Consider the following 17500-nt stretch of genomic DNA (forward strand, 5'->3'; position numbering starts at 1 on the left):
TTGGAAAAGTGTATGGTAGAGTACTGATTAATAGGATTAAGGATAAAACAGAATGCAATCTTAGAAGTACAGGGTGGTTTTAGAAGAGGTAGGGGTTGTATGAATCAGATTTTTACAGTTAGGCAGATATGCGAGAAATATTTAGCCAAAGGTAAGGAGGTGTATGTTGCGTTTATGGATCTGGAGAAAGCGTATGATAGAGTTGATAGGGAAGTAATGTGGAATGTGATGAGGTTATATGGAGTTGGTGGAAGGTTGTTGCAAGCAGTGAAAAGTTTCTACAAAGGTAGTAAAGCATGTGTTAGGATAGGAAATGAAGTGAGCGATTGGTTTCCGGTGAGAGTGGGGCTGAGACAGGGATGTGTGATGTCGCCGTGGTTGTATAACCTGTATGTTGATGGATTGCTGAGAGAGGTGAATGCTAGAGTGCTTCGACGAGGATTGAAACTGGTAGACGAGAATGACCATGAATGGGAGGTAAATCAGTTGTTGTTTGCGGATGATACGGTACTGGTTGCAGACACAGAAGAGAAGCTTAGCCGATTAGTGACAGAATTTGGAAGGGTGTGTGAGAGAAGGAAGTTGAGAGTTAATGTGGGTAAGAGTAAGGTTATGAGATGTACGGGAAGGGAAGGTGGTGCGAGGTTGAATGTCATGTTGAATGGAGAGTTACTTGAGGAGGTGGATTAGTTCAAGTACTTGGGGTCTGTTGTTGCAGCAAATGGTGGAGTGGAAGCAGATGTACATCAAGAGAGTGAATGAAGGATGCAAAGTGTTGGGGGCAGTTAAGGGAGTAGTAAAAAATAAGAGGGTTGGGCAGGAATGTAAAGAGAGTGCTGTATGAGAAAGTGATTGTACCAACTGTGATGTATGGATCGGAGTTTTGGGGAATGAAAGTGACGGAGAGACAGAAATTGAATGTATTTGAGATGTTGTGTCTAAGGCGTATGGCTGGTGTATCTTGAGTATATAGGGTTAGGAACGAAGTAGTGAGGGTGAGAACGGGTGTAAGAAATGAGTTAGCAGCTAGAGTGGATATGAATGTGTTAAGGTGGTTTGGCCATGTTGAGAGAATGGAAAATGGCTGTCTGTTAAAGAAGGTGGTGAATGCAAGAGTTGATGGGAGAAGTACAAGAGTAAGGCCAAGGTGTGGGTGGATGGATGGAGTGAAAAAAGCTCTGGGTGATAGGAGGATAAATGTGAGAGAGGCAAGAGAGCATACTAGAAATAGGAATGAATGGCGAGCGATTGTCACGCAGTTCTAGTAGGCCCTGCTGCTTCCTCCGGTGCCTTGGATGACCGCGGAGGTAGCAGCAGTAGGGGATTCAGCATTATGAAGCTTCATCTGTGGTGGATAACGGGGGAGGGTGGGCTGTGGCACACTAGCAGTACCAGCCGAACTCGGTTGAGTCCCTTGTCAGGCTGAGAGGAACGTACAGAGGGGTACTAACCTAACTTTACATTGTAGCTGGTGCGGTTCCCATTTCTCTTCAGTGTCTCCTTCTACCGCTCTGGTAGAGTATCTGCAAGACTTTGAATGATGGATGGCTCGAGGTTGTCCCACGTGTGCTGAATGGCAGCCTCGAGTTTCTTGATTGTGCTTGTGTCCTTGTCCCGAATCTTTGCCTTAATTATGGCCCAAAGGTCTTCAAATGGGGAAAGATCGGGAGAATTACCTGGCCAGTCTTTAATAAACTCTACACTGCAATCATTAAGCCATGTAAGAACACTTTTAGCTGTGTGCGCAGTTGCCCCATCATGCTGAAAAATGGAGGTTCCCGTTTTCTCAAAAGACTCCTCAAGGAGGGCATTCAACAATTCGTAGTATGTGTGCTGGTTTACTGTTGTGTTCCTATCTAAGAACTTAAGAGTCCCCAAACCCCCATAACCAAAACAACCCTACACCATCACATACTGGGGGAAGTTACAGCACATGGTATATTGATTGTCTACCAATGGGTCTGCATTTGGCCCGCTCCACAAATTCTTCCTGCTTGTATCCGACACAAAAAAAGTTGCCTCATCACTCCACAGAACCTGCCGCAACTTCTCCAACCCCCACCCTTTGTACTTCTGGGCAAAACATTTCCGAGCAATCGCCTGACACTGATTTATATTGGGTTTTCTAGAAGGAGTCAGTTTTTTGTACCCCAGGTCTGTACTCAGCCTTCGCTGCACGGTACGAATAGACATGTTATCAAGCAAAGGGGGATTCTCAAACTTTATTTTCTTGGCTGAAGTACAAGGGGTAGCACCAATCTGCCTCTTAACAATGTTCAAAGTATGGGAAGAGAGCTTACGAGGTCTCCCCCACGCCTTCTTATGGAAGGGCACGTCGATACAACCGCTCTCTTTGAACTTCCTAACCAAGTTCTGGATCGTTCGGTGTTGAACACCAGTATTCTTTGCTATATCACTTGTTTTTAATCACAGTTTATAACACTCAATTACACGCACTATGTTATCATAAGTAGTTTTAGGCCCTGGCATGATTACACTTGGTACATCAAACCACAACACAAAACAAGTTTGACAAAAAAGGAGGGTGTTGGAAGCAAAACCAGCAAAAAAACAACCTCAGACAGTCAAGGGCTACACTGACTATCCCTTTCCCTGATAAGTCCAATGAATCTGGTTCTGTTGTCAGATGGTCAATTTCTCCCATCTATTTTAGTAACTGAAAAAGAGGAGAATGCTGAAAAGTGCCATAAGTTGTTTCGCCCTTTGAAAAGCAAAACAACTAATGGTGCTAGCTTATACACACACACACACACACACATATATATATATATATATACGCGCACACACACACACACACACATATATATATATATATATATATATATATATATATATATAAATTTATATATATATATATATATAAAATTTTCCCAACATTTGAACTCAGCCAGTGTTAAGGGTCTATAAATCAAAGGAAATAACTTAGGTTTCGTTACAAACACACACACACACATATATATATATATATATGTATATATATATATATATATGTATATATATATATATATAAATATACACACATACATATATATATATATATAAATATACACACATACATATATATATATATATATATATGTACCTATATATATAATTTTCCCAACATTGTACGCACCCGACCACTGGTAAGGGTCTAAAGGTCAAGGAAATAACAAACCTACTTGGAAAAACAAGATGCTATAAGCCCAAGGGCTCCAAAAGAGAAAAAAATAGCTGGGTGAGGAAATAAAAAAGGGACATGAATACATCACACAAGAAGTAAAGAATAATGAATATAATACATCTTAAGATCAATAATAACGTTAAAATAGATCTGTCACAAATAGACTATGAAGGGAGATGTATGTCAAATAAAAAGATTTCCTTTCTCTTTCTCTCTCTCTCTCTCTCTCTCTCTCTCGGGACCATCAAATACTGCTGTTCAATTTAAATATATATATATATATATATATGTAATGTATATATAATATATATATATACATATATATATATATATATATATGTATATATATATATATATATGTAATGTATATATAATATATATATATTTGGGCTCAAGCCATGTCGTCCTGATGGAAGTTCCTATAGGGTAGCTTCCTAGGGTATATTACAACTACGGCGATATTCCCAGAGAATTTACCTTAAGGTACCAGAATTCTAACTCCTGGAGCGAGTATCCCTCGTGAAAGGGATATCGCGACATATCAGAGGACGTATTCTAGACACGTCACATGGCAATCTACGACCTGAACAGAGATTTCGTCTCGTAGGAGGGAGATTGACGAGATACGAATTCGGGAAAGAAAAAGGGGAGCCGCTCCCAAGGCTTCCCTATCCCCCGATTCGTATGCGTGCCTGGCGCCAATCCTGGCGCCATCTGTATTCCTTTTTGCGTAGCTTAACAACTCGGTGTTTTTTCCCGTTTTTCTCGCAAATCTTGGATTTATTCAGCTTTTCATGGCTTCTCCGTCTTCGTTGGCCTCGGATAAGTTGAGTATAGTGTCTGTTATGTATAAATGTAGGCTCTTGGTAAAATTTTGAGTGATTAATAGGATTAATCTTTGATACAAGAGCCGTAGCCTACCAGAGGTGTCCTGGACACTGTCACTCGCTAGGTATAAATTAGTTAGTCAGAGTGACATTCCTGGTTGTTTTGCTTAATAAATTTTAGCTATTTAGCTTTACATAGGATTTCCTTTCGTGCTTAGTATTATTTGGCGAAGTATTCGCCATTCTGGCCTACGCTAGGCCATGTAGCCTAGTCGTTTGGTCCTAGTACTTAATGCATGATTTTGGTTTTTCCGAGTGTAATTAAAATTTTATTGAAGCTTTAGGCTATATTTTATACATTTTAGACTGTGTGGAATATTTCCAAGATTGTATACGTGAGAGTTTCGGTGAATTAGGTAATCGATTCTCTTGGTGCCTAGGCTAATTGCTTATGGAGCCTTAGTATACTTTATCATTCTCCCCGGTTGCTTTCTTTTCTTCGGAGAAGGTATGCAATCCCTTTCCCTCTGTTTAAGCCTTGGGCTTATCCCTAAGTGGTTTTTTCCTAATTTATTTTCGATAAAACTATACTAGGGTGTTACTGTACCTTCCTGTTCCAGCAAAGTCTGGTTCAAAGAGGGACAGAACAACAGAGTTTTTAGTCTGAGTCCGTGTTGTCTGGCTTGGGGCAGAGTCCCCCTCGCTGACCTAACACTTACAAAGGGAGCTTAGCTCCCTTAGGTCACTACCGAAGGTTTCTGTAAGTTATGATTCCTTCTTTTGTGATCGACCAGACTAAGTCCTGTTGCTGTTCTCGGGGGAGGATAAAATCTTCCCTTGGGAGTAGCAACGCCTTCCTTGCTTTGGTGCTCTGGAAGCTGGCAAGTATTGCTGGCCCTTTCCCTTAGATCTCCCTTAGGCTAAGACAAAGTTCTTGGCTGCGGGTGATCTGTCACTAAAGCAAGGTTGGCAGGACCCTCTTGTCCCTTCCCCCTCTATCTCCGTAATGGCCTAGCCATTACTGTACTGTACCTTGCCGGCCGGCAGAGCTGGCCGGCAGGGGTATTACTGTACTGTACGTCATTCTACTTCTGGACCTAGTATAGGTTGGGATGTGGAATTGACTAAGCCCATTGCCGGCCGGCAGAGATGCTGGCCGGCAAGGGTCTTATGTTTTCGAGTGCTGCCCGGACCTCTCTTGGTCCCTCATCCATGCCTGCCGGCAGAGCCGGACGGCATTGGTCAAGGAAGCCTGAATTAAGTTTCTCCCCTTCCTTATATGCACTCTTTCGGTTGCCGGGCTTGGGGGGTTGTGTACACTCTTATCCCGGCATCCATTCTATTTTCTTCTAGTGCTGTACCTGTCCCGGCTGCCGGCCTATGAGGCCGGCAGCCGGGCAGGTGTAGTCTTCTGGTTCTTTTGCTGCCGGCTGGCATCGGTCTTGTACCTTTGCCGGCCGGCTTATGTCAGTCCTTGTCTGCCGGTCACCAAGAGTGTGGCCGGCAGCTGGGTACTACCTTGTGTAGTTGCTGGCCGGCAGTCATTGCCGGCCAACACTGGCTGTTGCTGGCCGGCAGCTGCTGCCGCCGGCACAGGCATTTGAACCAGAGTGCTGCCGCCCTATAGCTGTTAAGTAGTATACTTTAAAGCTAGTTGTGGTGTGTGCCGGCCGGCAAAGGCAGGCCGGCACACATCCTCCTATACTGTACTAGTATTCTTCTGTATAGCATATACAGTAAGAAGAAAACTATAGTAAAGGTTTAGGTACAGCACTGTATCTTCTAACACTATTGTGTTTTCTTGCACAGCTCTTTGCTGTTGCCCTCAGACAGGAAGCAGAGTTCTTCCCTGTCTATTATCCAGGATTTTAAAATCATTGCCTAGGTGTGAGCTCCACCTGTTTCCTCTGGAAACCTTGCATTGGTTACTCTAGTAGAGATAAACCATTTTGATTTTATTATCTGGAAGGCTGCAACAATGGGTTGTGAGGGAAACACAAGTGTGTGTCTTTCCTTTATGAATTGTTATGCTATACTATGCATATCCAGTGATACATAGTTCACTTGATACTCATGGAAATTTCTTCTCTTTACAGGAGGACCCTCCGAAGTGCGGAAATGTTTTCTGCAATGTCCGCAGCAAGAACCTCTGCGGACATGAGTGTTGTAGGAGACACGCAGCATGCGCTGTCTCCAAGGATGATCTCCAGTATTGGGACCCTCAGGTATGTACTGTATGCACTAACCTGATTACTGAGGCTTTTGATTCCCCTAGAACGGCGGAATCAAGGGATATAGCTAGGGAAAAGCTTCGTACTTGGGTAAGGGCTTCAAGAAGAACACCTCTGGCCCTTATCTTCCAAGTGAGAAGATGAGGGCGTATCTTTTTCCCCAGGCATCAGCTGAGGCAGTGATTCCCCAGCCTCAAGAGGAGATCCCTCAAGATCAAGTCCAGGTGGACGCGGAAGTCGCAGATGCGATGCAAGACATCCAGTTGTGTGACAGGATGTCTGACCTGGACGAACGTTTGGAAGAAGACCTCCTGGCAGAAGGTCAGGATCAAGTTCAAACCCCGGATGTCGTAGAGGATGAGGTCGACGAGGTGTCGGCTACTCCGGTTCAGATGCCGGAGCCCATCCCCTCAACATCGGCTGGTCTCCCAATAGAACTGGGACAGGCCCTCTCTTCGATTGTTGGAATGATCCAACAAATGCAGAAGGAGAATCAGGAGAAGGCGGCTGCAATGGAACTGCGTATGCAGTCCCTGGCAGAATCACATGGGCCCCAGAAAAGGCTCAATGTGAAAGACCTTCCCATATGCTCAGATGCTAACCCATGGAGGTATGCTGAGCACATGCCAATGACGACTGGTAAGATCGTCATTTCGGATAAGCTGGGTTCAGTTCCCCTAGAGGAGGTAGAATTCTGGCCCAGCAAGGCATCATATCCGGACTGCTATGTCCGGCTGAGAAAAGAACCAGCTTCAAGGGAGGAGACAGAGCCGAAGGAGGTCATTATTATGGACCACGCTAAGGCTCAAGCCCTACTTTCATCCTCGATGAAAGAGAGGGGCTTCTCGAATTCGAAGGTAGCTGCATTGAGCAAGAAGCTCCCTTCTTTTGTGTCCTCTCCTGATTGAGCCTTCCCCTTTTTACAAAAAGGGTTTGCGGCTGTCCTAAAGGCAGTCGAGGCCGGCAAGCCTTGCCCCTCCCTGGAGGAGTGTAAACCCTTGTCGCTGGCTCTGCCTATGGACCACAAAGACTGGAAGGATGTCCATCTAACATTCTCAGTGGGAAAGTTGGAGGCTGATATTGCCGGACGGCAATTCGGCGAGGACCTCCCCAAGCTGCCCGAATCTCTTTTACGAAGAGAGTTCGAGACCAAAGAAAGACTGGCTGCCTCAATGTCTCATCAGACCACTCTTGAGACAATGGCAAGTGACCCTAAGGTCCATGAAATGTTCATGGTAGTGGCTAAGTCTCACCTAGCCACAGTGACGAAGGACCTTTATGGCTTCATCAAGGCAAGGAGAGCTTGCAGGGAGATCGTGTTCGCCGGGGCTTCGGTGAGACACGAACCAAGGAAATTAATCTCCTCCAACATTTGGGGAAAAGACCTTTTCCCTACCGATGTGGTCAAAGAGGTTGTTGATAAGGCCGCCGTGGAGAATAGAAACCTTCTCCAGAAGTGGGGCCTGGCTATCAAAAGAAAATCTTCCCCGGATGAGGGTCCTCAACCAAAGAGGAAGAATATGAAGACTAGGCTACCATTTCGGCCAGCCAAGCCTTATAGACAGCAACAGCAACTGCAATTGCCTTTGCCTCCAGTGCCCCAGATGGTGGCACAAACCCCGACTGCCTTTCAGTGGGTACCCCAGGCTGTGCCAGGTCAGTCAACCACATTCGCCCCAACGTTCGAAGGACAGTCTTCTTCCTTTCGTGCAAAACCTAGAGGAGCAGCCAGAGGCTCGTCTAGGCGCCCCTCAAGGGGAAGGGGATTCAGAGGTGGTCGTGGTCAGGGAGGCAAGACCTCAGGACGGCAGTCCAAGTGAAATGATACCGGTAGGAGGGAGACTGATGAAATTTTGGGATCGCTGGACCTTCGATCCCTGGGCCCAAAGCCTACTCAAGAATGGACTGCGTTGGAGCTGGTACAGCACTCCACCCCCATGCCTTCGGTTTTTCCAACACTCCACCCCCATTTTGGAGGAGTACGTTCAAGAACTGTTGGAGAAAAATGTGATCCGAAAGGTGAAGTCCATCAAATTCCAAGGGAGGCTGTTTTGTGTTCCCAAGAAAGACTCGGAAAAGCTCAGAGTCATTCTGGACTTGTCACCACTCAACAAGTTCATAGTGAATTGCAAATTCAAGATGCTAACACTGCAACACATAAGGACCTTACTGCCCAAGAGGGCATACTCAGTCTCTATAGACTTGTCAGACGCCTATTGGCACATTCCAATCAGCCGTCGACTCTCCCCCTACCTAGGGTTCAGGCTACAACGGAAACTGTACGCCTTCAGAGCCATGCCATTCGGGCTAAACATAGCCCCAAGGATTTTCACGAAGCTTGCGAGCGCAGCTCTCAAACAATTACGCCTAAAGGGAATTCAGGTAGTAGCCTACCTGGACGACTGGCTGGTGTGGGCAGCATCCGAGACCGAATGCTTGCAAGCTTCCAGTCAGGTGATCCAGTTCCTAGAGTACCTAGGCTTCAAGATCAACAAGAAAAAGTCTCGACTTTCTCCATCCCAAAAGTTCCAGTGGCTGGGAATCCACTGGGACCTTTTGTCACACAGTTTCTCCACCCCAATGAAGAAACGGAAGGAGATAGCTGGCTCTGTCAAGAGACTTCTAGATTCCGAAAGGATATCAAGACGCGAACAGGAGAGGGTACTAGGCTCTCTCCAGTTTGCTTCAGTGACAGACCCAGTGCTAAGAGCACAGCTAAAGGATGCAACCGGAGTTTGGAGAAGGTATGCATCAAACGCGCGAAGAGATCTGAGAAGACCAGTGCCGCCTCGGCTACGTACTCTTCTCAGACCTTGGTCCCAAGCCAGACATCTAAAGAAGTCGGTTCTTCTTCAGCCACCTCCCCCGTCGATGACGATTCACTCAGACGCCTCAAAGGAGGGATGGGGAGGTCACTCTCATCGGAAAAAAGTCCAGGGGACTTGGTCCAAGCTATTCAGGACCTTTCATATAAACTTTCTAGAAGCTATGGCAGTGCTCCTTACCTTAAAGAAAGTCTCCCCGCGTCACTCGATCCACATAAGATTGGTGACAGACAGCGAGGTGGTTGTGAGATGCTTGAATCGACAAGGGTCGAGGTCACCACCTCTCAACCAAGTGATGTTAGCCATTTTCCGATTGGAGGAAAAGAAGAAGTGGTACCTGTCGGCAGTTCACCTTCAAGGAGTCCGCAATGTGACAGCGGACGCTCTATCCAGGTTCACACCGATAGAGTCGGAATGGTCCTTAGACGCAGGATCATTTTCCTTCATTCTGAATCAAGTCCCAGAACTGCAAATAGACCTCTTTGCGACGAAAGACAACAAGAAGTTGCCCCTGTACGTGTCCCCGTACGAGGACCCCTTAGCGGAAGCAGTGGACGCAATGTCCCTCGACTGGAACAGATGGTCCAGGATTTATCTGTTCCCTCCTCACAACCTTCTGTTGAGGGTCCTCAACAAACTGAGATCCTTCAAGGGGGTAGCGGCAATAGTGGCCCACAAGTGGGCGAACAGTATGTGGTTCCCCTTGGCGTTGGAACTACAGATGAAGTTCGTGCCACTACCACATCCAGTTCTGACCCAGCGAGTCCAGAAGTCGACTGTCTGCGCTTCATTACAGAAAACCCAGACCCTGCAGCTCATGATTTTCTCGCCCTAGCAGTGAGAAAGCGCTTCGGGATTTCAAAAGCCAGCATAGACTTCCTAGAGGAATACAAGTGCAAATCGACTAGAAGGCAATATGAGTCATCTTGGAGAAAATGGGTGGCCTTTGTAAAGGCAAAGAATCCGCAGGAGATCTCAACAGACTTCTGCTTATCTTTCTTCATCCACCTCCATGGCCAAGGATTGGCAGCTAACACGATTTCAGTGTGTAAATCGGCTTTGATGAGACCCATTTTATTTGCCTTCCAGATCGACCTAGGTAACGAGATCTTTAATAAAGTTCCGAAAGCCTGCGCTAGGCTCAGACCTTCAGCACCTCCAAAGCCCATCTCATGGTCTTTAGACAAAGTTCTTCATTTCGCCTCCCTGTTGAGCAATGAAGAATGTGCGTTAAAGGATTTGACGCAAAAAGTTATTTTCCTATTTGCACTCGCGTCCGGGGCCAGGGTTAGTGAGATCGTAGCCCTCTCGAGAGAGGCAGGTCGTGTTCAGTTCCTGGATGGGGGGGAGCTGAACCTGTTTCCGGATCCTACGTTTCTCGCCAAGAATGAGTTACCCACCAACAGGTGGGGTCCCTGGAGAATCTGCCCTCTGAAAGAAGATGCATCTCTATGTCCAGTAGAATGCCTAAAGGTCTATCTTCGTAGAACTTCAGACTTCAAGGGTAGTCAACTATTCAGGGGAGAAACATCAGGCTCAAATTTATCTCTGAATCAACTCAGAGCGAAAATGACATATTTTATTCGCAGAGCGGATCCTGACAGTACACCCGCAGGTCACGATCCGAGGAAAGTTGCCTCATCCCTAAATTTCTTTAATTGTATGGATTTTGAACATCTCCGTTCATACACGGGCTGGAAGTCTTCCAGGGTGTTCTTTCGCCACTATGCGAAGCAAGTAGAGGAACTTAAGAGATCTGTGGTAGCAGTGGGTCGTGTAGTTAACCCTACTGTTTAACTCTGCGAGGAACAGTGGTCTTAATTGGGACGATCAAGTCCAGGGTGAGTGTGTAGGTACATACTGTACTACAAACTAAATGAGGGCACCAAGTGCCCATATAGACTGTTCCTTCTTTCAAAGGTGAACCTTGCATAAGTTCAGACATGTGTGCCAAGCGTTTCTAACGCTAATGTGATTGATTTGTAATACAGATTTTTATTGACTTGATACCTTGGTATCTTATTAAAGTGGTGTTTAATGGTTTTTCTTTCAGATAAACAAGTTCTGTTTACTATCATACTTATGCTTAAAGTTTTGGGTTACCCTCTTTTATATAAATATATTTATTTGTTGTTAACCTGTCTGTTTATTATCTGTCAATAAACTTGTTCTTGAGAACCTTGCGTCTCTTTCACCTGTGTCAATTTATTGGTATAATTGAGCATTTTAATTCTATGTATCTTATCTGGGATAATTCTGATAGAATTGTTCTGTTATGCAAGCTATGTTGCATTGGTTTATGTAAGTCCCCTAATGGGAGGACTCCGTCCCATAAAGGGACGAGGGCGGTTTTATTAGTTTCTTCCTATGCGGATATAAACCTTTGTCCAATACAAGTATTGTGCGGATTACTGGTCAATATATTGACGCAGTGGTTCTATACAAACTATGCTTTACTTAATATAGGGCGAGACCACTATATTAGCTTGCCTGGTATTCATACATAGATATATGTACTCTTCGAGACTTTCCAGAGTCTAGTAGGACTCTTCCCTGTAGGGGGCAGGAAGCTCTAACATAGTTTATAGTTAGTTGAAAAGATGTATAACGGTAACATCTTAGGTCTCTAGGTCTAGTCGACCGGAATAAATACCTCCGGGGAGTACGGCACGTTCTGAGAATCCACAGATACAGTAATGCTCTGGTACACTTCCATCAGGACGACATGGCTTGAGCCCAAAAAACGGATTTTGAGCGAAGCGAAAAATCTATTTTTGGGTGAGATAGCCATGTCGTCCTGATGGACCCGCCCTTGCCTTTCTAAGAAAGGGCTGTAGGACCCCTCCCTACATACAGTATCTGTAGCACCTCGTGTACGCTACAAGGAATACAGATGGCGCCAGGATTGGCGCCAGGCACGCATACGAATCGGGGGATAGGGAAGCCTTGGGAGCGGCTCCCCTTTTTCTTTCCCGAATTCGTATCTCGTCAATCTCCCTCCTACGAGACGAAATCTCTGTTCAGGTCGTAGATTGCCATGTGACGTGTCTAGAATACGTCCTCTGATATGTCGCGATATCCCTTTCACGAGGGATACTCGCTCCAGGAGTTAGAATTCTGGTACCTTAAGGTAAATTCTCTGGGAATATCGCCGTAGTTGTAATATACCCTAGGAAGCTACCCTATAGGAACTTCCATCAGGACGACATGACTATCTCACCCAAAAATAGATTTTTCGCTTCGCTCAAAATCCGTTATATATATATATGTATATATAATATATATATATATATATATATACATACATATATACATATATATATATATATATATAGTTAAGCTTTTTCCTCTGGATCTTGTTCTTCAGTGGGATATTTTTCCTTTAAAGGAGTCTTATTTCTCGTCCCAAAAAATTCACATGATTTTAGTTAAATGTTATCAGAAATAGTGTCCCTTAAGATTACCAAATAACCTCTCTCTCTCTCTCTCTCTCTCTCTCTCTCTCTCTCTCTCTCTCCACATAAATACTTCAGTGGGCGTCAAGCACCGCCTCCTTCTATGTTTAAAGGTGATTCTCTAGAACAGCAGCTCTGTGAACCAGACTTGCTCTGATAAAGAACTGCCATCTTTAACAAAAAAAAGTGAAATAATTGATTTTAAGATATATATTTTTTTCAGAATCTTTTATTCGTATATTTCTGATTTAACACTTGCATAAAAATTAATTTGCTTGTTATTATTCTTATTATCAGTTCATTATCATCAATAAAAGTAAAACCAATGGAAAGGGTTTAGCTTAATGCCCAAACAAAGAGAACAATATCAATAATAATAATAATAATAATAATAATAATAATAATAATAATAATAAATTACTGTAATTCATATTCTACTTTTTCTCTAAATAAATTTTATATATCAGCAAAACTCCCTCTTGAAAATTGGAAGATTCCATTTAAGGACTATATCAAATGAATAAAAAACTTCAACTTATCCTGGATCATTTTCAGTTACAAAAAAAAAAAAACTACATTTTCCTAAACACTTGAAAGTTATTACTTCATGAACTTCAAGTTGAGAGTTCAACTTGAAGAGAAACGGATGAGGGACAAGGGAAAGGTTAAGAGACTCTTTAATATGAGAGAGAGAGAGAGAGAGAGAGAGAGAGAGAGAGAGAATCATTAATACCCCAATGGTATAAAACAAATTTCAATATAACCATGTTTTCATTTGTGGAGGATCTCATGAGAGAGAGAGAGAGAGAGAGAGAGAGAGAGATCATTAATACACCCAATGGTATAAAACAAATTTCAATTTAACCATGTTTTCATTTGAGGAGGATCTCATGAGAGAGAGAGAGAGAGAGAGAGAGAGAGAGAGAGAGAGAGAATCATTAATACACCCAATGGTATAAAACAAATTTCAATATAACCATGTTTTCATTTGTGGAGGATCTCATGAGAGAGAGAGAGAGAGAGAGAGAGAGAGAGAGATTACCTCAATAAAAGAGAGGCTAAATACTGCAGCACACAATATGAAAGACTGAAAGGGAAAGCGTTTGCTCTTTACAGAAGCAAATTTAGAATAAAATTAGAATAAAATTAGAATAAAATTAATTTTAGAATAAAAAAGGTAAAACGTGTGAACCTCGCATAAGAATCACTAAGGAAACACCTAAATATAAAGATTTTTAATAATCATAATTTTTACTATACCAATAATTCTAATAATGATAATCTTTAGCATAATTTTAATATGAATAAAAGTGGAATAAACCGCAAAATAAATTACAAAGATTTTGAATCTCACATAGGAAGAGCTCCTCCTCTTCCTCTTCCTCTTCCTCTTCCTCTTCCTCCCCTCAAAAAAAAAAAAAAAAAAAAAAAGCAAGAATTTTTTAAATTTCATAAGATGATGGGATACGTTTGAATTTAAAAGCCTTTGAAGATAAAAGATAACGCTTTCTGAACCATAGAAATTGACAAGATAGCTGAACCTCTGCTAGGGGGAGACTCCAAAATCAAACCATAGTTCTCTAGTCTTGGAAAGTGCCATAGCCTCTGTACCATGGTCTTACACTACCCTGAGGTAGAGTTCTCTTGCTTGAGGGTACACTCATGCATACTATTCTATCTTATTTCTCTTCCTCTCAGTTTTTATTTTAATAGTTCATATATGAAATATTTATCTTAATAATTGTTACCGATCTCAATAGTTTATTCTAATTGTTCATTACTTTTCCTGTAGTTTATTTCCGTATTTCCTTTCCTCACGGGAATATTTTTCCCTGTTGGCGCCCTTGTGCTCAAAGCATCCTACTTTAACAACTAGGGTTGTAGCTCAGCTAATAATAGTAATAATAATAATAATAATAATAATAATAATAATAGTAATGACTGAGGACTATGAAGCACGAAGTAGGAAATGGTGAAAGGAGAACGACTGGCGAAATCTAACCGAGGCCCCTTGCGTCAATAGGTGTAGGATGGGAATAATAATAATAATAATAATAATAATAATAATAACGGCAATTAATAATAAAAATAACAATAATCATAAGACTAATGTGATTCCAAATCCTTGAAATGTCAGTCAGCGTCATTCCGTCTTGCCGTCTAGAAATGGATCCCATTCCTTTAGTAGTTCTTCATTATTAGAAAACGAACGAAAAATAAGTTATCCATTTCGATATAACTGGAGTTTTAATGCCAAGTACTGATAGTCGGCATGATGTACTAATGACAATATTCAAACGCTTAGGAATCCATGAAATAGATCACGAGTATTCATTTCTTTGACCTTGACCTTACAAAAAAAAAAAAAAAAAAAAAAAAATAAAAATCTGAAGGGTACCTAATACCACCCCCTTACTTTTGTGATATATTCATCTATTTTGGCAGATTCATGCGACTTTTCAACAGTATTGATTTTACACTTCACTTATCACTTTCATTTCCTTCTATAGCTACATTTTTAGCCTAAACTTAAAAGTTCACAGTATGTGCATGATCATGGGGAACACCCCCCCCCCCCCCCACTTCTTTGCCTTATACCACCTACAATAAATGTTCAAGGCAATCTTGATTTAATCTTGTGTCAGTAGGTAGTCAATACTAAGAAAGCCTTTTAACATATCAAACAAAACAATGGTATATTTACTCGATAAAATTATTCTCTTCTGGAACTTGAAAAGACTTTTCGCATTAGGACATTAAACTATCATAGTATTCTCGATGACCTTGAGCAGTATTGATGTTTGTTTTTCTACATCAATACCAAATACATCGCTTTCATCAACCTCCCCGGTATGTCAAACCAGTCACTTTATTAAAAAGAAAAAAAACATAAAATTATACTCAATTTTTTTTAATGAGGCGCATTTGCACAGACTCGCAGCGGTGCCCTTATAGCTCGGAAAAGTTTCCCGATCGCTGATTGGTTACAACTATCTTGTCCAACCAATCAGCGATCAGGAAACTTTTCCGAGCTAAAAGGGAACCCCTGCGAGTCGGTGCAAATCTGCCTCACTAACAAGAATTGACTATATGTTTGACTCCAGTTTTGACACTCCTACAGCCCCTTTTACCATAAATAATTTTAATGATTTGACACATGACCTTAATAACAATTGATCTTCTAATTTTACGTGGGGTTTGTTAACCTGTTACATTTATATGTATTTCACTGATCTTACATGCAAGGCCATATATATATATATATATATATATCAGAGCACGCGTCCAGTCCAAAACGACGGCCAAATATTTAGATATATAGATACACGGAACCGCCGTTCACCGTGGTATGACTACTACCTCTCTCCCTTCCAAGAGATGAGGAGAGCTGAAGGTGACCAAAAAGAATATATATATATATATATATATATATATATATATATATATATATATATATATATATATATAGCCAGACACTTAATCTTCATTATATAGGGGATATGTATATATATATATATATATATATGGGTGGGTGTGTGTGTGTGTGTGTGCGTGCTTAACCCATTAAACAGTTGCGTAATATACTTACTACCTGGCATATAAAGACTAGGCTAGGTACAGCATCCTCTTTAAGCAACCCATGATTTTTAAGAGTTTCAATGCCCAATAACCGATACTTCATATCATCTTTGTAATCCGCTGGTCTAAAATGAAAAGAGCAAACAGTGGCATACACAACGTTATTTCTGTCTGATTTATGTACTGCTTTAGTTTTGAAAAACAATATCTTATATTCGAGCTTTCAGTTTTTTCGCGTGTATTATAACAGCCAAATACAGCGCTGTTACTTGGCATTATCGTTGAATGAATGAATGAATACTAAGAGGTATGTTCACAAAGCAAGTGCTATTCTTTACGTTGTCTCTACGGGGGACCGGGAGTCCCGGACATTGTTTTGGTTATCCAGATGTGCGGGACCAGGGCGCGTGACGTCACAGTTGGCTAACCGGTTCTATCTGGATCTACACCTTAGGAACAGCATACGAAAACTCGGTCCACTTTAGGATCGAAACTGTCATTATTCATACTTCATAGGATCTTAAATCCTATAAATCCCCATTACCAATCATTTACATTTAGAGGATTTTCTATTTCCTCTTTCATCATTATGAATATCTTACGTATTAAATATTTAATTGAGCTGTTAAGTCTTACCTGTGATACGTGGTTGTGGAGAGGTTGCACGCAACGCTTTCTCTTCCCTGTTAGTCTTCTTTCTTGATCCTGCAATTTTAAAGAAACTGTTAATATTCATCAATAAAACCAAGCCAGAAGAAATGCTAGACAAAACACACACACACACACACACGTATGTATATATATATATATATATATATACAGAGAGAGAGAGAGAGAGAGAGAGAGAGAGAGAGCATGCCATGATTAAAATATCTTAATTTCCACTCACTACTTAAAGAGAGAAAGAGGGAGAGAGAGAGAGAGAGAGAGCATCATCAAACTTTTTTAATTTCCACATAATTTGGCCGCAACTGATTTCAATTCTTTCACAATATTGATCTTCAGTATGTAAGATGATATTGTAGAAATAACATATATAAATTTAAGAAAAAAAAAAGTTTCATGCAATTAACATGATATTAGATATATAGTTATCAGACAGGCATTTTGGAAGTTGGTAGAGTAAATTTACTCAAGTGAATAATAAAAATATCTATAAATCTGGGTGAGTATGTTTTAGTGAGTATCAATGTAACACACAGGATCCATAGAAAAACAGGTCTGCTTTTCTGCGCAGGTAGTCACGTGGGCCCCTCTCCACTATACTCAATTTTTTTTATAAGACGCATTTGCACCGACTCGCAGTGGTGCCCTTTTAGCTCGGAAAAGTTTCCCGCTATCTGATTGGTTAGAATTATCTTGTCCAACCGATCCGCGATCAGGAAACTTTTCCGAGCTA

General features: G+C 41.9%; 2 protein-coding genes across 3 annotated transcripts in view; one reads left to right on the top strand and one right to left on the bottom strand.

The window, feature by feature from the left end:
* The window catches only part of LOC137620609 (hepatoma-derived growth factor-related protein 2-like), a 369983-nt gene that overhangs the window by 314227 nt on the left and 38256 nt on the right, over nucleotides 1–17500 (bottom strand). For both annotated transcript variants that reach the window (XM_068350887.1, XM_068350892.1), the window contains exon 5: nucleotides 16738–16806. In XM_068350887.1, the coding sequence (XP_068206988.1) occupies nucleotides 16738–16806 (69 nt within the window). The remainder of the gene's footprint in view (nucleotides 1–16737; nucleotides 16807–17500) is intronic.
* Nucleotides 1–17500, top strand: part of LOC137620610 (uncharacterized) — an 82417-nt gene that overhangs the window by 21346 nt on the left and 43571 nt on the right. The gene's annotated exons all lie outside the window — the stretch shown is intronic.

This window comes from Palaemon carinicauda, chromosome 27 (assembly GCF_036898095.1).
Source record: "Palaemon carinicauda isolate YSFRI2023 chromosome 27, ASM3689809v2, whole genome shotgun sequence".
Taxonomy (NCBI): Eukaryota; Metazoa; Arthropoda; class Malacostraca; order Decapoda; family Palaemonidae; genus Palaemon; species Palaemon carinicauda.